This window comes from Thalassophryne amazonica, chromosome 1 (assembly GCF_902500255.1).
Source record: "Thalassophryne amazonica chromosome 1, fThaAma1.1, whole genome shotgun sequence".
In the NCBI taxonomy this organism is placed as follows: domain Eukaryota; kingdom Metazoa; phylum Chordata; class Actinopteri; order Batrachoidiformes; family Batrachoididae; genus Thalassophryne; species Thalassophryne amazonica.
In genome coordinates this window covers 109029121-109054629 of record NC_047103.1, presented here as the reverse complement: position 1 = coordinate 109054629, position 25509 = coordinate 109029121, and the positions used below count along the sequence as shown (strand labels likewise).

Below are 25509 nucleotides of genomic sequence, written 5' to 3'. Positions count from 1 at the left end.
TCACTCCGTTTCCTAATAGAATTAATTAAAAAGTAAAAAGCATAAACAAAACTATACCAGCATGCTAGCCATACGAAAGGGAAAATAAGCACATCTTAAGTCTGGACTTGAAATTCTCTACAGAATCTGACTGTATTATTGACGCAGGGAGATCATTCCACAGAGCAGGGGCACGATAAGAGAAAGCTCTATGACCTGCAGACTTCTTATTCACCCAAGGATCACAAAGTAGTCCTGCACCCTGAGAACGCAAAGCCTGGGTTGGTACATAAAGTTTAATTAGGTCAGCTAGGTAGGGAGGTGCCAGTCCATGAACAATTTTATAGACTAGTAGCAGAACCTTAAAGTCCGATCTCACTGGGAAAGGAAGCCAGTGAAGGGATGCCAAAATGGGTGTAATGTGGTTGAACTTTCTGCTTCAGGTCAAAAGTCTGGTTGCAGCATTTTGAACCAACTGGAGAGCACTAATGCTAGATGGCAGTAAACCAGAAAATAGAACATTGCAGCAGTCCAATCTAGAAGAGATAAACGCATGAATCAGGGTCTCAGCATCAGCCATAGACAGGATGGGACGAATCTTCGCTATATTTCGCAGGTGGAAGAAAGCAGTCCTCATAATATTTCTAATGTGGAGGTCAAAGGACAATGTAGGATCAAAAGTTACCAAGGTTCCTCACTTTGTCAGTGTCATGTATGACACATGAGCCTGGGCTGAGCGTTAACTGGTCAAACTGATGCCAATGTGTCACTGGACCAAGAACCATCATTTCAGTCTTATCAGAGTTTGAAAGTAGGAAGTTTCTAGACATCCAGCTTCTCACTGATGCAAGGCAATCTTCTAAGGATTTTATGTGAACGAGATTACTAGCAGTTATCGGCATGTATAACTAATCCCAAAACGCCGCAATATGTGCCCAAGGGGTACATAAAGAGAGAAAAGCAGGGGGACTAAGACGGACCCCTGTGGAATCCCACATTTCATGTCACTAAGTTTAGAGATAGTGTTACTGTACAAAACACAGTGAGAACGACTGCAAGTATGATGTCAGGCATGCAAGGGCACTCCCAGTAATCCCAAAATGATTTTCCAGCCTATCAAGTAGAATATGATGATCCACGGTATCAAATGCAGCACTGAGATCTAACAGCACCACAACCGTAGTGGTGTCTGAAGCCATTGTAAGCAGAAGATCATTCACCACTTTAGTGAGAGCCGTCTGGGTGGAATGATATTTTCTAAAAGCAGACTGCAGTGGCTCAAAGAGATTATTCTCAGTAATATAGTCCACAAGCTGCCGTGACACCACTTTTTCCAGAATTTTAGAGCAAAATGATAGATTTGATATCGGTCGATAGTTTTTCAATACACTAGGGTAAAGATTAGGTTTCTTAAGTCATGGTTTAAACACTGCAGATTTGAAACATTTAGGAACAGATCCAGAAGTTAAAGAAAGATGAATAATTTCCCCCACAGTCAGCCCAAGAGTGGACCACAGGTCCTTAAACAGTTTTGTTGGTATAGGACAGGGGTGGCCAAGTTCGGTCCTCGAGAGCCACATTCCTGACACACTTAGTTGTCTCCCTGCTGCAACACACCTGAATCCAATGAAAGACTCGTTAGCAGACTTTTAAAGTGCCTTTCATTGGATTCAGGTGTGTTGGAGCAGGGAGACAACTAAGAGTGTCAGGAATGTGGCTCTCGAGGACCGAACTTGGCCACCCCTGGTACAGGATCAAATAAACAGGTTGTGCTTTTTGTTGACATTACGAGTTTTGTCAGCATGCCTAGTGAGATACTTACAAATTCTGTAAATCTAGGCAATACCTCAGTAATGGTGCCCACCTCAATAGCAGGGTGTAGTGGCTGGGTTAAGGCATGCTGGGATATGTTTAACCTAATGTCTTCTATTTTCTTCTCAAAGTAATCCAGGAAATCTTGTGCTGTAAAAGGAGAACAAACTACAGGTGGTTGTCCATGAATAAGTGTTGCCAACGTGTCGAACAAGAACTTTGAGTTACGCTTGTTTTTGTTGATCAAATCAGAGAAATAGGTCTGCTTTGTAGCCAATAATGCATGCTTATAGCGTAAGATAGCATCATGCCACGCAAGGTGGAATACTTCTAATTTTGAATGACACCATTTACGTTCTAGACCTCTTGCCTTATGCTGGAGGTCACGCAGGTAATCATTGAACCAAGGTGACTGTGATTTGGGGGAGCACAGTTTTAACACAGGTGGCGCAATCATGTCGAGTGTAGTTTTGAACACTGAGTTTAAACTATCCACAAGTCTGTCAACTGATTTGGTATTTTTGTCAAATGTGAAGCTAAGATATCAGGCAGTCTAGCTTTGAGTTCAGTCTTAGTTGAGGAGTTGATGCATCGCCGTAGTGATATATAAGGTTGTAGATCAACTAAACACAGCAGCGAAACTGTAAACTTAAGTGAGTGATCAGAGACCACTGATGTAAGAGGCATGATGTCAATATTCGTGGCAGCAAAACCACATGCAAGAACCAGATCCAGGGTATTTCCACTAATGTGTGTTGAGTCACAAATGCATGGCCGAAATCCTAATGCAGCCACAATTTCCATAAATGAAGGGACAAGAAGGCTTATTTATATGAACGTTAAAAGTCACCAATGGTCAGAATGTTATCTGCACTAGTTGACAAGTTAGAGATGAACGTACCAAATTCATCTAAGAATTCAGAATATGGGCCAGGAGGCCTATATACTAGGGCTGTCACGATTAGTCGACATTATCGATAATGTCGACAATGAAAATTTGTCGACAAATCGCCCAATCATGTTTTACCACTCAAAAACTGTATCATTTTGGTCCGACGACATGTTTTGTGGAAGCGCTAACTGCAATGGAACATCAAGTCATGATAACTCCTTCATGCTTTGCCTGATTGACTTGAATGTATGATGACGGTTGGCTCCTGTACACACCCAACCCCTCTGTTTGTACACTGAGTGCCCCCTAGTGGATGAACAATCAACATGTCATAATTCCTTGATGCATTGTGTGATTTGTTTAAAATTTTAATTGTGTGATGAGCGGTTGCCCCTGCATGCACATGCCCACATGTGGTCACAAGGGCACCCACTGACTTGGGTAGGCGGTTGCGCGGAACAAGGGCTGGTATATGACTGCTTGCAGTCCTAGTTAGGGCACGAGTAGGCAACGTCCTATGAGGACCCTATTGTAATTGCGCTGTTTATTATTATTAGGGCCCGAGTAGGCAACGTCCTACGAGGACCCTATTGTAATTGCGCTGTTTATTATTATTATTATTATTTATTATTAGGGCCCGAGTAGGCAACGTCCTACGAGGACCCTATTGTAATTACGCTGTTTATTATTATTTATTATTAGGGCCCGAGTAGGCAACGTCCTACGAGGACCCTATCGTAATTGCGCTGTTTATTATTATCATTATTATTTATTAGGACCCGAGTAGGCAACGTGTTTATTATTATTATTAATTATTATTATTTATTATTATTATTATTATTATTATTATTATTATTATTCTCACTCTTGAAATCAAAATTTCGGCCTGTTCCTGTGCTCAAAAACCCGAAGTCATGCGGCCACATCCGAAATTCGATATTTTAGGGGCGTCGCACATGGTTGCTGCGAAATCGCAAAATAGAGCCCCCTAGAAATTTTCAAAAACCCCTTCGCACTGGGATTTTTCGTCGTAGCCTCACGAAATTCGGTACACATATTTACCATGCCAGGACGCACAAAAAAGTCTCTTACTGTCATGGTAAAATATCGACAGGAAGTCGGCCATTTTGATATTAAGTTTTGATTTTGAGCAAATTTTTGGCCATTTCCACTACTTACATTTGAACGAACTCGTCCTAGGGATTTCATCCGATCATCTTCAAATTTGGTCAGCATCATCACAACACAATGGTGATCAAAAGTTATCAAAAGATTCTAATTAAAGTCAAAAGGCGTGGCTGCTAGGGGTCGTCAAACTTTGGCGAGCTTTTCGGAGCACGCCATTTCACTTCGAACGGCTGTCCTGCCCACATACTTCATCGTAGATCCTTCAACCTTGCTGGACATGATGAGGGCTCTGCCCTGAACGTCTACATATCTTACGTTCCCTCCGCCGCCATAGCGCCCCCCGGTGGTGGCGGGAAATGTCCTATTTTTACTTTAAGAGGTCCTGATGTCACATACTTAACCCAATCAACTTCTAAAACATGCAGAACAAGTTGGTGAACGTAAGCGATGAATGCCGTGAAGTTACGAGTAACGGCGTGCCGAATATTGCCCATTCGCCATGAAATTACGTTCTTCCTTTTGATGGCTTTAATTTTGTCACATCGTCATGAAAATTGATACACAGGTCGAGCACGACAACCTCTTACAATTCATAGGGGTGTCGCCCATGGGCGGGGCAAAATGCCTCAATAGTGCCCCCTTGAAGCTTTCAAAAACCCCTCTCCATAGGGGTTTTTTTGGAGTAAGGAGATGAAAATTGGTACATGTGTGACTTGCATAGACGTACAAAAAACTCTTGCACCATGGGTCTAGTCCAAACAGGAAGTCGGCCATTTTGAATTTTCTTGTCATTTTGCCATGATTTCCACACATTGTATTTGAACGAACTCCTCCTAGGGATTTTGTACAATGCACTTCAAATTTCTTTAACAGCATCCAGAGATGATACTGACCAAAAGTTATCGAAAGCTTTCGTCTATGTTGAAGGGTGTGGCCGCTGTGGTGCCGCCATTTTGACCCTTCGCCATAGAACATCAAGTCATGATAACTCCTTCATGCTTTGCCTGATTGACTTGAAACTTCACATGTATGATGACGGTTGGCCCCCTCTGTACACTGAGCGCACCCTAGTGGATGAACCATCAACATGTAATAACTCCTTCATACATTGTGTGATTTGCTTGAAATTTGAACTATGGGATGAGTGGTTGCCCCTGTACGCACATGCCCACATCTGGTCACAAGAGAACACACTGCCGTGGGTTGGCGGTCACGTGGAACGAGGGTCCGTATATGACTGCTTACGGTCCTAGTTTATTATTATTATTATTCTGCGCAAAATGAAATCGAAATTTCGGCCTTTTCCCATGCTCAAAAACTCAAACTTTGCAAGACTGTCCAGTCCTATCCGAATTTTGATATTTTGGGGGTCCCCCACATGGTCGCAGTGAAATCGCAAAAAAGCGCCCCCTAGAAATTTTCAAAAACCCGGCATTGGGCTTTTTTCGGCGTAGCCTCATGAAATTCGGTACACATATATTCGGTACACATAAAAAGTCTCTTACTGTCATGGTGAAATATCGACAGGAAGTCGGCCATTTTGATTTTAAGTTTTGATTTTGAGCAAATTTTTGCCATTTTTGGCCATTTCCACTACTTACATTTGAACAAACTCCTAGGGATTTTGTCCAATGCACTTCAAATTTCTTCCAGATCACCCAGAGACGATACTGACCAAAACTTATCGAAAGCTTTTCTTTATGTTGAAAGGTGTGGCCGCTATGGCGCCGCCATTTTGACCCTTCGCCATGGAACATTATACTTAAACAGGTACTGAATTCACATAGTTAACCCCATGAACTTCCTTCCACTTCTAAACCATGCAGAATAAGTTGTTGAACGTAGGCGATGATCGCCGTGAACTTACGAGTAATGGCTTCTGTGTGGCGGCGTACCAAATATCGCCCCTTCACAATGAAATTACGTTCTTCCTTTTGACGGCTTTAATTTTGTCATATCATCATGAAAATTAATACACAGGTCAAGCACGACAACCTCTTACAATTCATAGGGGCCTTGCACATGGGCGGGGCAAAATGCCTCAATAGCACCCCTTTGAAAATTTCAAAAACCCCTCCCCATAGGGGTTTTTTGGAGTAGGGAGATGAAAATTGTTACACGTGTGACTTGCATAGACATACAAAAAAGTCTCTTGCACCATCAGTCTACTCCAAACAGGAAGTCGGCCATTTTGAATTTTCTTCTCATTTTGCAATGATTTCCACATGTTGTATTTGAACGAACTCCTCCTAGGGATATTGTCCAATGCACTTCAAATTTCTTTGACAGCATCCAGAGGTGATACTGACCAAAAGTTATCAAAAGCTTTTCTCTATGTTGAAGGGTGTGGCCACTATGGTGCCGCCATTTTGACCCTTTGTCATGGAACATCAAGTCATGATAACTCCTTCTTGCTTTGCCTGATTGACTTGAAACTTCACATGTATGATGACGGTTGGCTCCTGAACACACCCAGCCCCTCTGTTTGTACAATGAGTGCACCCTAGTGGATGAACAATCAACATGTCATAATTCCTTGATGCATTGTGTGATTTGTTTAAAATTTTAACTGTGTGATGAGTGGTTGCCCCTGCATGCACATGCACACGTGGTCACAAGGGCACCCACTGGCCAGTTCTCCTTTGCTTGCAGAGGATAGAGCGGTTTCTCGTGGAACCTGCTCTCCTTTGTTTGCAGAGGATAGAACTGTACATCTACTACAAAACATTTAATAGGTAGGTACTCAAATCTTTGATTTCAGACTTCATAAATGTTTGTAACTGTTAAGCTTAGTTCACCACGCCTGCAAAAATATGTTAGTGGTTTAAAATTTATCGGACCAAAGTTTATCAGAAGATAATTAGTCCACTGATGGTTTTTAAAGTTATCTGAAAAGCTTATTCGATAATGAAAACATTAGCTTTGATAATTATCGATTAGCGGAACTGTGCCCACCACTGATCTATATACAGAAATTAATAAAATACTAAAATATTGTGACTTCTCTGTCTCTCTGTCTGTCTCTCTCTCAAACACACACACCTGTTGCGACATATCAGTGATAATATGTACCACTGTCCATGGCACATTTTGTCCCTGGCATACATCGTCGTGGCGACATTATGTGCTGTAACACCCCCACCATCACCACCACCACCAAGCTGCCTGCTCAGCGATGAACTTCCAGGTGATCCCTTTGTCAGTGAAAAACTGTGAGCTCTGATCCTTTAACAGTTTGCCATAACTCTTAAATCTTTGTCAGCTCTTTTAAATGTTCTCGCATTATCAGAGTAAATGATCCTACACAGCCCTTTTCTTACCATGAGTCTCTTAAAAGCCAATAGGAAGTTTTCTGTAGTTTGATCTGAAAATAACTCCAAATGCATTGCTCGTTACTGTACATGTAAACAGTGCGATGTTCGCCTTTACTGGCTGCCCTTTAGTTTTAACATACAAGGGTCCAGAAAAATCAACACCAGTAACTTCAAACGGAGGCAACTCAGTACTCTGTATCGTGGTAAAAGAGCAGTAATCTGCTGTGCTGCTTTAACCTTTAGTTTTCTGTAAAATTAACAACCTGAAATGATGTGTTTTACAAGCTGTCTTCCCCTCAAAATCCAGAACTGTTCTCTGATTTGAATCAGTCTGTCTCTTACACCAGAATGCATCACCTTTTCATGGCATGACTGAGCTAACAGTTCAGAATACATGTGATTTGTTGATAGTACCCAGGGGTGCTGTTCTCTGAAACTAAAATCAGAGTTCTGCAGTCTTCCCTCAACACTTAGCAGACCATTTTCATCTAAGAATGGTTTCAAGTCTAAGTACATGCAATAGGCATGTGAATCTCATCACTGACAATGATTCGATACAATACATATAGTGATATATGACAATACAGTGTGATACGATTCACCCCTGTTCCTGATTTTATACGATTTGATATATATTTGATGGTGATTCAATTCCTCACGATGCGATTTGGTGTGCTACGATTAGGGATGGGTATTGATAAGATTTTATCAATATCGATGCCATTACTGATTCCGCTTACCGATCCAATTCTTATCGATTCCCTTATCTATACCTCTTGTGAATTTTCTGTGTTCTAAAAGTAGGCTTTGCAGGTTTTCTATGTCAACATTTTATTGACTCTTAAAGTAAATAAATATGAAATTGGTCACTGGATCCTTGATTTCTGGACATAAATAAAAATCAATAAAATTTGTACATGGTCACTGGATCCTAGATCTCTGGACAGAAATAAAATTAAACATAAAACCCGTAGTTTTTGTCAAGAGCATTTCCTTTCAGAAATTAATGTAACTCCATAGACTCTGCTGAGCTCTTCAGCAGGCTGCGCTGTATATCAGGATGTAATTCATAAAAAAACGGAGAATGTCTCATTCTGGGAAAAAAAAAAAACCCTGATTTTGGTTGGTTGTAGTTTGTATTATGACGTTTGGAAAGAGGTGTCATTTAATTTCAAACAGCAATTCACTGTGAAGTTATTAATTCTGACCGAAATCTGCGTGGCTCTTTGGAGCTGCGCACGCAGTCCCACAAAACATATCATTATCATTATTCTCATTATTTCCTTTACCTGATGGACAATTTCAGTTTACATAATGGCTGGTGCTCACGCCAGAGGACCTGCTGCTTCTTAGCGAAGCAGAGAACCAGCGAACAGTGGGTGGAAGCGCTACTTCGTTGCTTCAAGCAGACCCGCTGCAGTCTGCAATCAACGCAGCGAAACAATAATTTCCACGATAAATACCCTCAAAAACAACGGCCGCTCTGGTGAAGCGAACTGTCCGTGGTGCTTTCAATATGCCTTGGGGAAAAAAACTGATGCAAGCAGGCAGCGAGTGATGCAACACGATTCAACCCGTCAATTGAATCAATACACAATGAATGAATCGATGCACTCGCGTCGCACACGTTTGTATCTACAGTTGTGCTCAAAAGTTTACATACCCCGGCAGATTTTTTTTTTTTGGCCATTTTTCAGAGAATATGAACAATAACACAAAAACTTTTTTTTACTCATGGTTAGTAGTTGGGTGAAGCCATTTATTGGCAAACAACAGTGTTTACTCTTTTCAAATCAATGACAACAGAAACTACCCAAATGAACCTGATCAAAAGTTTACATACCCCTGTTCTTAATACTCTACTCTTGCCCCCTTTATCACTGACAGTTTGGAGTCTTTTGTGGTAGTTGTGGATGAGGCTCTCTGATGGTAAAGCTGCCACTGAATGTTTTTGGACTTTATTTACATCAATTATGAAGAAATACAAACAATATGGCACTCTATGGTAAATCTGCATGGAGTAGACAGTTCTCAAAAACTGAGTGTGTGCAAGAAGAAGAGTGAGGAAAGCCACCAAGACACCCAGACAACCCAGAAAAAGTTATAGGCTTACGTGGCTGTGATTGGAGAAATTATGCACAGTGCAAGCTGACGGTTTAGCTCCAAATTGCCAGAAGGTACATCTGAGATGTTAGCCTGGATTTGATCTGTTTTGGTGAAAGAAAATCCTTCTCTGTTCTACTCCACTATGAAGCTAAGAATAGTGATGCAAAATGCAAAGCTTGCACTGTGCAATTTCTCCAATCACAGCCACATAAGCCCATAACTTCTTCTGGGCTGTCTGGGTGTCTTGGTGGCTTTCCTCACTCTTCTCCTTTTAGCACAGTCACTCAGTTTTTGAGAACTGTCTACTCCATGCAGATTTACCATAGAGTGCCATATTGTTTGTATTTCTTTGTAATTGATGTAAATAAAGTCAGAAACATATTCAGTGGCAGCGCTACCATCAAAGAGCCTTGTCCACAACCACCACAAGACTCCAAGCTGTCAATGATGTTAAAGGGGTCAACACACCGTATTAAGAAAAGGAGTATGTAAACTTTTGATCAGGGTCATTTGGGTAGTTTGTGTTGTCATTATGATTTCAAAAGAGTAAACACAGTTGTTTGACATTAAATAGCTTCAACCATATCATTCATATTCTCTGAAAAATGGCCAAAAAAAAACTAAACTTCTGACAGGGTATGTAAACTTTTGAGCACAGCCGTAGATACAGAGTCATATCAATTAAACTCCACATGCCTAGGTCCCTGTAAAGCCCATGCAAAAATGGGTTCAACTGCCACGAGTAAATGTGACCTTTTGGTAACTGCTTGCCAATAGTAGTCTGCCCTTATCAACGCCCATAACTCTTGGTTATTAGCACCCTCTACTGGAAGGTCTGCAAGATGCAGCCCTCTTTTCTCTGCTTGAATGGGCTTGCTTGGGACTTCTATCACAGCAGAACACACCTGAAGAGTCGCTACAGATGCTCACTAGATCTAGAGCATCTGTAGAGATCTCAGCATCTGTGAGAGGATCTAGATCACTAGATCCTCTCACTAGATGCAATGAAGGCCTTTGACCACCTGGAGTGCCCTTTTTTAGTGGTCTGTGCTCGAGTCTACGATGTTTGGCATGCCGTTCATTAATATGATTAAAGTGTCGTATCAAAAACCCAACAACCGTAGTGTTCACAGGCAGAACTAGCTCTCCTCCCTTTGCGGTTTCCAGAAGATCAAGACAAGGCTGTCCTCTCAGCCCTCTGTTATTTGCTGACTCTCTTGAACCACTAGCACAAGCCATCTGCAGCTCAACTACAATCTCTCCATTTTCTATTAATGGAACACACCATCACATTTCACTATACGCTGATGGTATTTTATTGTATATAAACGATCCAGTACAATGTATCCCACATGTCCTGTCAACCTTTGACCACTATTGCAAGTTTTCTGATTTTAGAATAAACTGGCAGAAATCAGCTTTGCTACCGTTGAATCAGGCTATGTGTAATGTTCCCATCCTTGCTTCTATTCCAGTTACTAAAAGCTTTACTTATCTGGGGATAGATATATATATTCCTCTATACAAACGATAGCTAAAAATAATTTTTGTAATACACTCAACAAAGTCGTGGGGGACATCCAGAGGTGGTTTAGCCAGCCAAATTCACTTTGGGGCAGGGTGGCTATAATAAAAATGAATGTTCTGCCCATAATCAACATTGTCAGCTCGATGCTTCCCCCACCCCCTCAATATTGGAGCAAATTGCAAATAGCAATAACGAAATTTCTATGGTGTGGTAAACAGCCTTGTATTAAGCTCACCACAATGCAGCGAGAACGGCAGGCCAGCGGCCTGTCTCTCCCAAATTTCAAATTTTATAATTGGTCCTTCACACTGAGGCCTTTATTAACTCTATTTCAACCAGATGCACAGGTGTCGTGGCGAGCTTTGGAGGAGCGGATGTTACTTACATACTCTGTGGTTAATATATTGTACTCTCTTATCTCAGCCCACCAAAGCCGTTTGAGATTTGGACCTATAATTTCATATTTGCTTTTTGTATGGACGAGGGCGGAGAAATTCGTTGGTTGTTCTTCTGGGTGGGGCCCACATTCTCCGATATTTAACAAGGATAAATTGTTAATTGGCGGTCAGCCAATCTGTTTTCCTGACTGGGAAAGAAAAAAATATTTGTACACTTGGTGATAATTATGGAAGGGGGGTTATTACTTTTCAGAGCATACGCATGTATTAAGTATGATGTCCCACATACCGCTTTCTTTTATTTGAAACTGAGAGCATCTTTAAAAGTCAGTGGCATTTCTTTACATGGCCCTCTCACACAGCAATCTCTTCAAAAATTGTTCCACTCTCTTGGAAGCACACATGACAATTCAGTAAGGTATATCTTATAGATTATATTCCAACTCTAAGGTGGAACTATGCTAGTATACTAAGGTATATTTAAATATCTAGAAAGGAAGAGTAAAACAGAAGAGTAGAAAAGAGTAGAGCAGAGCCACTTAGGTGCCTGGTCTTGAGAACCAGGGATGGTAAGTTGAAAAGCTTTTTTTAGGGAACTCTCCCTACCCACCCAAGCGGCTCAAGAAAAAAGGCATATATAATAATAAATAAGAAGACATAAGAAAGATAAGACATTTTATTTATATATCTATATATATATATATAAAACTAATATTTAAATATTAAGGGTAATAAACAACATATACAATAAATATGGTACTATATAATATACAGGAGCAGGCATTAAAATCTAAATATTAATAGAGGAGAAGATTGTAGTATAGGTAATTCAGTATGTAGACTAGTAGTAAAATTAAATTATAGTTAGTAGGCTAAGCTATAAATATGGTATTTTATTATAGAAACAGCAATGATGTAATGTGTATTGGTATCTATCTAAAGCAGGGGTGGGCAACTTGTTCCAGAAAGGGCCAAGAGGGTGCAGGTTTTCTTTGCAGCCACTGACTCCACCAGGTGATTTCACTGATTAACTGATTCCATCTGCTCAAAGTGATATTAATGAGAGAAATCACCTGGTGGAGTCAGTGGCTGCAAAGAAAATCTGCACCCTCTTGGCCCTTTCTGGAACAAGTTGCCCACCGCTGATCTAAAGTAACTGTTAGCATACTATAGGAAAATAAAAAGTATAATCTATATGCTATCAAATGGAACCCTAAGAATTTAGGTACTATATATTGATATCTTTAAAAGAACAAACTGATGAATCATTTAAAATCCACACCATGTAAAATAAAATTGTAAATAACGAAAATAAGCTCATTATAGTTAGAAGAACTAAATTAGCCATTAATAAGACAACTGTACCAAGCAAGCTAACAAGATAAACAAAAACGGTAATTAGTGTATAAAGTATAATAGCATAGTTAAACCTACAATAATGGTATTGACAAATACATATAAAAATAAATCTGGACAAAAGCATGAATTAATGTGGGTTATTAAACAGAAAAGAACCAACTATATTGTAAACTACGATAAACGGTGCTACAGCCGGCTAGATAAGCTAACATAAGCTGTTAGGTATAACTAATTGTACCCCAGTCCTCCAATTTTTCCATAAATACAATAATATTAAAAAGGGGGAAACAAGAAAAAGTAAAGCATGTTGAAATGTATATGGAGACATGATTTAAGTACCTTAGTGAAAGGATATAGAGGTGGATATTATTCCCGGCTGAAGAGAGCTCGAGGCTCATGGCTGCAGCAACATGTAGGCCACGTTAGCCTATAAATAACATGACGCAGAGGGATAAATTTCAGGTAAGCTAACAAACGTTTGGTTTTGTTTCAAGACTACTGGTTTTTGTTGCAGCATTATTACAGACCCTTGGCATTAGACACGATGTGGAGGAGTGATGTTCCACATCTGAAACCTACATCTGATTAGGATAGTGTCTGGGTTATTAATGTGAGTTTAGCATCCAGAAACCCTGACCATCAGCAAATACATCACAATTATATACACAGGACATATTTAACTAGGAGGAAGATTCACTTGATGAAGGTTATTAATGACCCAACATGTACTCTCTGTACTTCTAAAGTGATAGGCAGTTTTTTCCATATGTTCTGGATGTGTAGCTCTGTGGCTAAATTTTGGAAGATGGTCGCCATTAACCTTTCTATGCTGTTCAAAATCAGGTTGACCTACTCACCTGTTACACTCATTTTGAATGACTTGTCTTAGGAATCAAAATTGTCACACCCCGAGCTTTACTGCAGAACGTGGACTGAAAAATCTGATTGGCCCAGCAACATCTAAGCAGCTTTTCCTTTGTGTGTCTGATATGCGTTTCTTGTAAATACACTATATCAGCAGACAGAGATTTTAAATGAGAGAACACCTTAGCCCTCTTAAGTATATGCCCCAGGCCACACACATTCCAACTTGTAAAAGTGTGGCCTCCATCAAGCACAGGTAAACTAGGATACATATCTAACTAAAACAGTAGCAGTGTACAAACCTAATGCCCAAATGAACCACCAACAAAAATAATAACACATAAAAAAAAAAAAAAAAAAAAAAAAAAAAAAAAAAAAAACATAACCCACCTCCCCCATCCCACTTTCCCAAACAAAGTGAGTGTGTGACCCCCACATACTCATATAGGGGCTGCTGGACCATACACGGCAACTAAGATAACACAGGGAGCCCAGCCTCCTCTCCACTAATGAAGAAAAATGCTTGTGGAGAACAACAACAAAATATACATATTATATACAGGCATGCACATAACTGGTACTCATGGTGCTGGTGCATGCTAAAAATAAATGATGCACAACAGAAAACACAAGGGAAGCACTTCATAGGAGGAAAGCAAAGACAGATTGTAGGAAAAGTGTTTCCCTCTGTGAGCCGTCCGCTGTGCATCAATAATTTTTAGCATACATGAGCATGATGAGTACCAGTTATGTGCACCCCTGATTTATATATATATACACTCAACAAAAATATAAACGCAACACTTTTGGTTTTGCTCCCATTTTGTATGAGATGAACTCAAAGATCTAAAACGTTTTCCACATACACAATATCACCATTTCCCTCAAATATTGTTCACAAACCAGTCTAAATCTGTGATAGTGAGCACTTCTCCTTTACTGAGATAATCCATCCCACCTCACAGGTGTGCCATATCAAGATGCTGATTAGACACCATGATTAGTGCACAGGTGTGCCTTAGACTGCCCACAATAAAAGGCCACTCTGAAAGGTGCAGTTTTATCACACAGCACAATGCCACAGATGTCGCAAGATTTGAGGGAGCGTGCAGTTGGCATGCTGACAGCAGGAATGTCAACCAGAGCTGTTGCTCGTGTATTGAATGTTCATTTCTCTACCATAAGCCGTCTCCAAAGACGTTTCAGAGAATTTGGCAGTACATCCAACCAGCCTCACAACCGCAGACCACGTGTAACCACACCAGCCCAGGACCTCCACATCCAGCATGTTCACCTCCAAGATCGTCTGAGACCAGCCACTCGGACAGCTGCTGAAACAATCGGTTTGCATAACCAAAGAATTTCTGCACAAACTGTCAGAAACCGTCTCAGGGAAGCTCATCTGCATGCTCATCGTCCTCATCGGGGTATCGACCTGACTCCACTTCGTCGTCGTAACCGACTTGAGTGGGCAAATGCTCACATTCGCTGGCGTTTGGCACGTTGGAGAGGTGTTCTCTTCACGGATGAATCCCGGTTCACACTGTTCAGGGCAGATGGCGGACAGTGTGTGTGGCGTCGTGTGGGTGAGCGGTTTTCTGATGTCAATGTTGTGGATTGAGTGGCCCATGGTGGCGGTGGGGTTATGGTATGGGCAGGTGTCTGTTATGGAAGAAGAACACAGGTGCATTTTATTGATGGCATTTTGAATGCACAGAGATACCGTGACGAGATCCTGAGGCCCATTGTTGTGCCATACATCCAAGAACATCACCTCATGTTGCAGCAGGATAATGCACGGCCCCATGTTGCAAGGATCTGTACACAATTCTTGGAAGCTGAAAATGTCCCAGTTCTTGCATGGCCGGCATACTCGCCAGACATGTCACCCATTGAGCATGTTTGGGATGCTCTGGACCGGCGTATACGACAGCGTGTACCAGTTCCTGCCAATAAACAGCAACTTCGCACAGCCATTGAAGAGGAGTGGACCAAGATTCCACAGGCCACAATTGACAACCTGATCAACTCTATGCAAAGGAGATGTGTTGCACTGCATGAGGCAAATGGTGGTCACACCAGATACTGACTGGTATCCCCCCCAATAAAACAAAACAGCACCTTTCAGAGTGGCCTTTTATTGTGGGCAGTCTAAGGCACAACTGTGCACTAATCATGGTGTCTAATCAGCATCTTGATATGGCACACCTGTGAGGGGGGATGGATTATCTCAACAAAGGAGAAGTGCTCACTATCACAGATTTAGACTGGTTTGTGAACAATATTTGAGGGAAGTGGTGATATTGTGTATGTGGAAAAAGTTTTAGATCTTTGAGTTCATCTCATACAAAATGGGAGCAAAACCAAAAGTGTTGCGTTTATATTTTGTTGAGTGTGTGTGTGTGTGTATATATATATATATATATATATATATATATATATATATATATATATACACGCACACATACATACACACACACACACACACACACACACACACACACACACGTGGCGACAGGGACAAGGCCTACATTGTTAATGATCACGATGTATAGCTGCGGACAGGCTACTGGACTGAGGGACTGTGACTGGACTCTCCGCCAGCAAACTGGACTGCTCCCACGGGAGGCCTTACGTCATCCAGGACACCTTTACCATTAAATCTAATCTAATCTAGTTAACTGAGGAAACAGCCCGTGGTGGAAATAATAGTAAGGTAATTTACAGAAATCCAGTTTTTAAAAAAAAAAAAAACATCGCAAAGTCAGGCTGTTCCAAACACTTATTCAGATAACATGGGATAGCAGCTGTAAACCTAAAGGACTGCTATGTGGTCATTTAAATTGTAGAAGCATGGAAAACAAGCAGGAACAACTTGAATAGCTATTATGTGAATCAAACATCGACTGTTTTGGGATATCTGAAACTTGGCTAAAACAAACTCCAGCAGCTGGTGACAATGCCAGGCTATAAAGTGTTTAGGAAAGATTTGGAGTGGCATGTTGCTTTACATTTAAAAAGTACAATGAAACAGCTGGATTTGACTGCTAATATTTTTTTGGATTGTGTTGGTGTTGAAATAGCTTCATCTAATGAAATGTCCTTCCTCCTGATTTGCTTATATGGACAGCCCATTGCAAAAGTGGAGTTTTATGACCAGCTTAAAAAGCTTGCTCAAATCATATGGCCAAAATAAGGAGATCATTGTTATTGGTGATTTTAATGTTAACTGGGATGATAAACAGAATTGAGAAAAAAAAACTGAAAAGAACTGTAGATCGTTTCAACCTTATGCAACTAGTGGAAAAACCTACCATAATAACAACCTCCTCACAGACAAGAATACATATTTTTTTTCTAATAAGCCAGACAGAATTAGCAAAACATTTAATTTTCTGACTGGGCTCTCAGATCATAATCTAATTTTATTCACTGGAAAACTTTCAAAAGAAAGATATATGAAGTTAGACAGACATCATCCCGCGAATGATTAAGTATCCAGAAATCACTCAGAATCTTAATGACGCTTTAAAAATAAAGAAATTTTGCTAAAATTGCTAAAGAAATACTTGAAAACTGGTCTGGCCACAGATACAATAATAAAGTGTAGTTAATAATAAATAATAATAAATAAGTCAATAATAAAGTTTGTGTAATAAAGTTACACAAACTGTAAGGAAAACCACTGCAAATTTCTTTATTAACTTGATTTAAAGCACAAAGGATAATGGTAAAAACATGGCAAATTATAATAAACTTCTTGGTAAAGGTTTTAACTCAGAGAAATCCCTCTGAAATCCCTCTGATTGTAAATCTGGACTTTAACTAATGATCCTTTGGCTTTATCTAATGCCTTTAATAATTATTTTATAGATTCTGTAACTGACATTACAAAGCTCTTTCCTCAAGCTGGTTTGTGAGCGCTGAGGCTGCTGCTGCTTTATGTACCGTTGGAAATTACAGGGCAAACTCAGCCTGCTTGCTTGGATTTTTTTTTTTTTTATCTGTGTGGGGGGTCAGCTTCAATGGGCTCAGGCACCTTACATAGGCCAGAATTAATCTTTTGTGTGGATATAATTTATTATTTTACCACAAGCAGCTGCTGAATTGTAAACAATAAAAATGTTGTGTAATTTCAGACGGTACTGGAATGCAGCATTTGCAGCAGCAACTGCTGCGTGCGCCTATTATTTAGTAATACTTTTTTTGGTAATTAACTGCATGGCCCCCAGGGGGTTAATTACTTCAACTGTATATTTTACATAAACTTTAAGACAGAATAAACAAATTCTGAAAATATCAAGTTAATATCTTTTCTAGTTTTTGATTTATGGCCAAGTAAACATGGTCACAATCGGAACACAGAGTTAACACAGATACGCCTCCTTTTTCAAACCCCCATAGAATCTAAACAAAACAAGATATTGAGCTGCCGCCAAGACCATTCTTCTTCTCTCAACACTGGCTACAAAATATATCAAAACCAGGCAACTCTAAAAACATAAAACTGGGACCTTTGGTGATTTCATACAGAATGACCCAATTAGGGATGGGTATTGATGAGATTTTAACAATATCAACTCCACTTATAGATCCAATTCTTTATCGATTCTATTCTCAATACCTTCTCTGAATTTTCTGTGCACTAAAAGTAGGCTTTACAGGTTTTCTATGTCAAGAACATTTCATTGAGTCTTAAAGTAAATAAATATGAAATTGGTCACTGGATCCTTGATCTCTAGACATGAATAAAAATAAACAAAATCTGTAGTTTTTGTCTAAACCATTTACTTTCAGGTATCAGCTCTTGCAGCCGGCTGTGCTGAATGGCAACATCAATGTAATTCACAAAGAACGAGGACGCCTTATTTTGGAAGAAAAAAAAAAGTTTTGTCTGTTGTAGTTTGTTGTCTGTATTACACCATTTGGAAATAGGTGTCATTTGATTCAAAATGGCAATTCGCTTTGAAGTTATTAATTCCGACCAGAGTCTATCTTTCTAACTTGACTCAGCAGAGAGTGGCGCAGCATTTGGAGTTGTGCGAAAGGAACGGAGGACAATTATCGTTTCTTGCCTGACTTTAATCCGCACAAAGGTGACTCATGACTGACATCCTCTCGTGGCTTTGAGAGGGGTTAAAAAGGGGACTTGCCACTTCTAAAAAACAGCGAAGCAGAGACCCAATGAAGCAGTGGGTCAGAGCACTGCTTCTTTGCTTCAAGCAGAGCCGCTGCAGAAGCGGTTGATTGTAGATCCACTGTAGGGTCTGCAAATGATCATTTTCCCTCAAAAACAACAGCCACTCTGAAGGTCAGATAAGCGAATCGTTAAGCAAAAAGGCTATTGATGTAGGTGGATCTAATAATTTCTTAATTCTTGAAAAGAACCGGTTTTAAGATGTCCAACCCTAGTAATAATCATCATCATAACAACAACCAATATTACTTATCAATATTACTATTTGTAATATTTGAGAATGAAATAAATTTCCCGAAAAACGGGAGCTTCATACACTAAATACCATGAACATGGTTTGTGGTAAAAATGTATATAAATAGTATTTAACATATAAATGTATCAATATCATAAGATGCAGGCATACGATACGCTTGTCCGATTGTCTGTGACAAGTGGAAAATGTGATCGGACAAGCAATATGCTCTAAATCGTTGTCCGACCGGACAAGTGGCATTTATTGGGTTTAAAACGTTCAAATTCTTTATTTTCATCGCTTGGAACCAAAATACCTGACCACCGTCTTTTTGTTTTCTTATTTACATCACGTCTTGCCTTGCACCTCGCAAGAAAGCGTCTTCGGTTTTTCCCGCCACTCTCCACGCAGCGGACAATCAGAAAACATGGTAACAATGTGTGGGCGAGAACACTGTATGGAGCGTGCATTCATACATTTTTTTGGAAATCCCACGGGTCACGGGATTCCCGTGGGATTCCCACGAGATGGGAGTCAACTTTGCTACTTATCACGTGATTGGGACGGTACGGGATTAAAAATTCACGAGATTGAGAACCAAGGTTTTAGGCAGCGAGCCATCCTGCTGTCATTTGAGCGGTCAATTTTCGAAAAAGACGGCGAAAAAAAATAGCAGGCGGCTTTGCTTAAAGCTGTCTAAAATTAAGACTGGGTCCAATCGCTGCAACCATGTGTGTGTGTGCGCGCACGTAGGTCGGCTGGCTGTGGGGGGGGGCGTGCTGAGTACAGTGAAAACCAACACAAACTAAACTGTGGCGCTGCCTTTATTTCACTCTGGACTGTTCTGACGCTACGTCCTGTTCACACCGTGTGCATGTGTCGGTGACAGTTATACTGAAATTATGATATGAAATAAATTGGTCAAAATTCCATAAATGAGAATATATGAATGAACAGAATAAAAATCACACACACGTGTGTTTAAAAAAAAACTGATGTGGAGAAACTCTGCAGTGATGTTAAGAACCAGAAATCACATAAAGCAGCTGAGAACTCTGAACTTTAACAGACTTATTTTACAAAGGTATTTATTTTAGAGGGCTTAATGTAGTTTTATGTTCAAGCACAAAACGTGACTGAGGAGGAGAAAAAAAGAGGAAATGAACTCTAGTCTGAATAAAAATACAAGCTGCTGACTTTTAGTTTTCAAAATTATTAGGCTGCAGTTCTGCGTTTCATTTATTTCAAAGTAAGTTACCGCTTATTATTTTCAAAAATCATGAGTCAAATCAGTCTGCATTGTTCAGTTTTTCTTGCACGTTTGTGCATTTTTAACTTCTTTATAAGAGTTTGGTTTTTGTGTTTGTTCTTCTACAAAGTTTGAAAAAAACAATAAAATGTTAACACTTTTCCTTATAGCAGTTCTTTAATTTCAGAAATGGAACAGAAACAAATAAAAAAAAAAAGTAGGGACTGTATGCAAAATGAAGACAAAATAAAAATGTTGCTATATTCCCAGTTTCTCCACTCACACCCACAGAAGCCAAATATTCTTCCAAAGTTGTGTCTTGGTAACTTCCCTCACTTGTCTTCTTCCAGCATGGACATTTAGTTTTTGAGAACTGCCTACCTGACACAGATTTACCATAAAGTACCACACTGTTTGTATTTCTGAATGATTGATGTAAATAAAGTCTAAGAAATATTCAGTGAGTTGGAAATGTTCATCAGGGTTCTAGCTAGGATAAAATTTTAACGTAGTGGTAATGTCGAGGGAACAAAGCAACCGGGGGTGGGGGGATGATGTGGAAGGGGGGAAGCTTTTGAAAATTCAAGGTAAAAATTGGCCATTCTAGGGGTACCCAAAGGGGAAAAGCCAGGTACGACAGCCCAAGTCCTTTCATCATGTCCAGAAGGCTGGGGAAGTTTGTTGAGTGGGCAATCTCATTCTGGGTTAGCCAGAACATGGCCCTCAGTGAGGCAGTCGGAGTCCGTGGACATTTTTAAGTCAAGACTTAAAACCTATTTTTATTCTCTTTCTTATGAGTAGTTTTTATTTTATGTTTCATTCTTTTACTTCTGTTTTTAATTAGGTATTTTAATTTTTTATTTTTATTTATTTATTTAAATTTTTTTTATGTTGAACTGTTCTGTGTGAGGCACCTTGAGACGGCTTTTGTTGTAATTTAGCACTTTATAAGCTGATTAAGTTGAAATTGAACAACATTTTATTGAGTGTTAAAGTAAATAAATATGAAATTGGTTACTGGATCCTTAAACTCTGGACATAATAAACTCTACATGGTGGATCCTTGATCTCTGGACATAAACAGAAATAAAATCTGTTGGTTTCTGTCAAAAGCATTTCCTTTCAGACATTATTATTGGCATGAATGTATTTCCATATCTATGAGCTGAGCTCTAGCTGCAGATGTGCTGCAGGTCAGGTTTATAAAGAATGCAAGATGTCTCATTTTGGGAGGAAAAAACATTTTAGTCAACTGTAGTTTATTGTCTGTATTGCAACGTTTGTAAAAGGTGTCATTTTATTTAAAGTAGCGATTTGTTTTGAGGTTATTAATTCCGAGCAGACTCTGTCTCGGCAGAGAGCTGCGCAGCGTTTAAAGCTGTGACAACGGAACGGAGGACGATTCTCGTTTCTCGACTGCAAGACAAGAGTCCCAGTTAGTGACTTTAATCCACACAAAAGTGACTCATGATATTTTAATGGCTTTCAGAGGGGTTAAGAAGCGGACTTACCGCTTCTGAAGAGCAGCGAACCAAAGAGCCACGAGCCATTGCATCAAAGCATTGCTTCGATTCATGCTTCAAACCGGAGTTGCGCTGCAGAAACGGTTGATTAAAGATGCTGTAATGAAAATCGTAACGGTCCAAAATTATAGTGTAATGGGCAGTAACGCAAGTCTGCACTAGCTAGAACCCTGGTTCATGTATTCATCCTCTGACATTTCCCAAGAAAACTGGCTGTAAATATTATTAACGAATTCTTCCATTAACAATAAACTTCCCTGTCCCAACCCTTTTTTCTTGGAAAATGCTTCAGGCGTCAAATGTAGGAATGGATATATATTAACAAATAAATAAAAATAAAGCTGACCTCACAAAAAATGAAATATGTTGGTTTCATGTTGGTCTGCAGTTACAGAAATAGAAGACAAAGTAAATGTCAAGATCATTATGTGTCCATCACCATCACATTTTGAAAAACTATAAGACCACAGGCCATGCAAAATTTATGTTGTGTCTTTTAGTGAAGTTTTTTTATTATTATTATTATTATTTTTAATTTGGATTAAGGTAAGTGTCTCCCTGTATTACCACAGATGAACTGTTTCTGTTGCCACATCTTCTGAAATAAAACTGCAGAACAATAAAGCCTAAAAACTATAAGAAGGAAAAGAGATGTGATAAATATTTAATATGAATCTCAGTTCCAGAAAATGTTGAAATGTAATGATTTTTCTATTTCAGCTGCAATTCTTATGTTGGAATATTAAAGTTAAAATACTTACAAACAAAAGAAGTATGACAGGTTTTTATTAAGTGACAAGTCAGAGCAAAGTAGATGCGATAAATATTTAATCTGAATCTCAGTCCCAGAAAATGCTGAAATGTAATGATTTTTCTATTTCAGCTGCAATTCTTATGTTGGAATATTAAAGTTAAAGTACTTACAAACAAAAGAAGTATGGCAGGTTTTTATTAAGTGATAAGTCAGAGCAAAGTACGTGTGATAAATATTTAATTTGAATCTCACTCACGGGTTTCCGGACAACCAGCTTTTCCTATAGGAGAAGTAAACTGCCGGGGTTACTTGTACTATGGACAAGTACACTAAAAAGCTTAATGTCAATGCCTGATATGTATCGCATATCAGATCTCCAAGGATACGCAATGCATTGATTCCTCAGAAATGATATAGAGCCCTATTCTGTGCCATCTGTTCTCTTCTATGTATTTTTGTAGCACTTTTTATGGCACAATCTTTGAGGCATCATCTTATTTTCATACTTGCAGTGTTGTGTAGAAAATGTAACATTTACCTCGGTTGTGACTGCTGTGACGTCATTCCCAGTTGCAACTTACGACTTCCAAAGTAAATGGAATGCAGCACTAGTGTTAGGGTTAACAAATCGGCCTTATCTGTAGAAACACAAGGAAAAGGGACGGCGGGGGGGGGGGGGGGGGGGGTCACGTGACGACGTTCAGCCAATCAGAGGCATTCCGTCTCCCGTACCTGTAACCAGTGCCTAAAATATAACTATTGTAAAGAATGTTGTTTTCAAATTAAACTTTTTTTTTTTTCCAAGACGGTCCATTTTAATTAAATAAAAGAAAAAAAAAAAACAATGTTTATATGTCCGTATTGGCCCAAATTAGTTTGAAAATATCAGCATATCAAATATCGGTAAAAATCCAATGTTGTGCATTCCTTATAAAAATGAACTCATGCAACCAAAAAAGGCAACGAGACAGCCAGCTAGCAAGCTATCCAGGCAAGAGAAACGTTAACAAGTTGACATAGCGACTAGCAAGCTAAGCTCATAGAACAAGTTGGTCATCTCCTTTGGCCACTGATTAATATTAATGCTGCAGCTGCTGTTGTCCCTCACACCCACTGCCACACACACACACACAAAAAAAAAACTGAGCACAGTACTTCAGAATTTCAATCAGTTTGACGATGGTCATGAAAAACACAGAAACAGAACATGAGCAGGACTTGAACCCACCTACTAGCTCCTCCTGCGGCGCGACGCTCGGCCTGTGGTGGCGCACACTCACAGTCCTCCTTCTCGTCGGAATTCATACGAGACTTTATGTCACTTGTTTGTTATTACGTTGCTGCTGCTAAAAGTGCTAATCCTCCGCGGACAGACTACAACGTCGAAAACACCATTGATTCCATGTAAAGACTCCAGAAAGCGACTTCACTCACACTCTTCGTCCACCAACTCTCTCCTTTGCTTGAGCTTTACAGCCATCTTGCCCACCCCGTCATTCAACGTCCCACAATGCACTGCGCCAACGAAAACATTGTGCAACAAGACAAGGTATAGAAATAAATGATGACTAGAGAGGACAAGAGCTCATTGCTGCAATATTTTTGTCCTCATCTTGACAGAGGGATTGTCAGACGTTTGTGATAAGTTGCACGGTACTGAGAAGAGTGAGTGGTTGGTTGTATCTTTAAACTAAAGTATCACTCCGTAAAAAAAGATTTATGGAGTGATACATTAGTTTAAACAACTTTGTGTTTTCAGAATGTTTTTTATGGAGTGATACGGTAGTTTAACTTTTTTAGTGACACATTAATTTAAATAACTTTAAAGTATTGTATCACTCCATTAAAGAAACAAAGTATATATTTTGCCGGATATGGCAAACACGCAACTAACGATATTTGACCGGATCTCCTCGCTGATTGGCAAGTTCAAATGACGTCATCGTAGAAGGAATTACAACATGGCAATGCCATTGGTATTGAGTGTTGGTGCTAATTTTTCATCTTTAAATGCCGTTTTGGCTGCCATAAAGTCATTTGAATCACCGATTTGTGGAGGATTCTTGGACGCTAAAAGGTATTCTCGGACACTAAAAGCAGCTCAAAAACATGGCATAGCCATGCTCGAAATTATTTCCACCGTGCCTAAAATTACTACCACCGCAGTGCCCAAAATTATGTCCACCGGCGCTTTTCACCATGCGGTGGAAGTAGCTTGAGGGATTCTCAGACGCCACAAGCAATTCAAAAACATGGCATATCTGTGCCTGAAATTATTTCCACCATGTGGCGAAAATTATTTCCACTGCTGCGCCCAAAATTATGTCCACCGGCGCTTTTCACCACACGGTGGAAATAATTTCAGGCATGGTGGAAATAATTTTTGCAGTCTTGATAATTTTCTGTGTCGGGCAGGGATGATAAGCAAAACCTGCAAATTCAAGACAGAATAAAAATGAAAATACAGAAGTCCACGTCGGCACATGTGTTTATCCTGTTTTTTCTCAGTCAGTGTCATGTCTACAAAACCTTCAATCAGTCCGCCCCTGGAAATAGTGAATGGTAAAATATGCCAATTTTCAAAACTGAAAATCACCACTATCAATCTACTATCATGAATGTGAAATATGGAGATCTTAAACTCTGATTGCCTTTAAGTTCCCGCCAGACCGCGACCGTTCCGTTCCATCATGAATAAATTTAGATGGCCGGCAAAACAGCGCAAGCCGCCATTGAAAGTTTCAAGGGGGTGCTATTGAGGCATTTTGCCCCGCCCATGGGCGACGCCCATATGAATTGTAAGAGGTTGTCATGCTTGACCTGTGTATCAATTTTCATGATGATATGACAAAATTAAAGCCGTCAAAAGGAAGAACGTATTTTCATGGCGAAGGGGCGATATTCGGCACGCTGCCACACAGAAGCCATTACTCGTAACTTCATGGCGATCATCGCCTACATTCAAGAACTTTGTATGTTTTAAAAGTGGAAGGAAGTTGATGGGGTTAACTATGTGACATCAGTACCTGTTTAAGTATAATGTTCGATGGCAAAGGGTCAAAATGGCGGCGCCATAGCGGCCACACCCTTCAACATAAAGAAAAGCTTTCGATAACTTTTGATCAGTATTGTCTCTGGATGCTGTTAAAGAAATTCGTTTTTTCGTTTTTT

At 39.8% G+C, this 25509-nt stretch overlaps 1 protein-coding gene across 3 annotated transcripts in view; it reads right to left on the bottom strand.

Moving 5' to 3' along the window:
* The window catches only part of LOC117513009 (ubiquitin-protein ligase E3A-like), a 211597-nt gene extending 187772 nt beyond the window's left edge, over positions 1–23825 (bottom strand). The window contains exons 1-2 of one of the 3 annotated variants that reach the window (XM_034173297.1): positions 23567–23822; positions 22877–22976 (exon numbers count right to left, since the gene is read on the bottom strand). In XM_034173297.1, the coding sequence (XP_034029188.1) occupies positions 22877–22902 (26 nt within the window). In that variant the 5' untranslated portion in view covers positions 22903–22976; positions 23567–23822. Of the gene's footprint in view, positions 1–22876; positions 22977–23566 lie in introns of all 3 variants that reach the window. The other 2 variants (XM_034173305.1, XM_034173288.1) reach the window with 2 other exon arrangements.
* Between the last annotated feature and the right edge of the window lie 1684 nt (positions 23826–25509).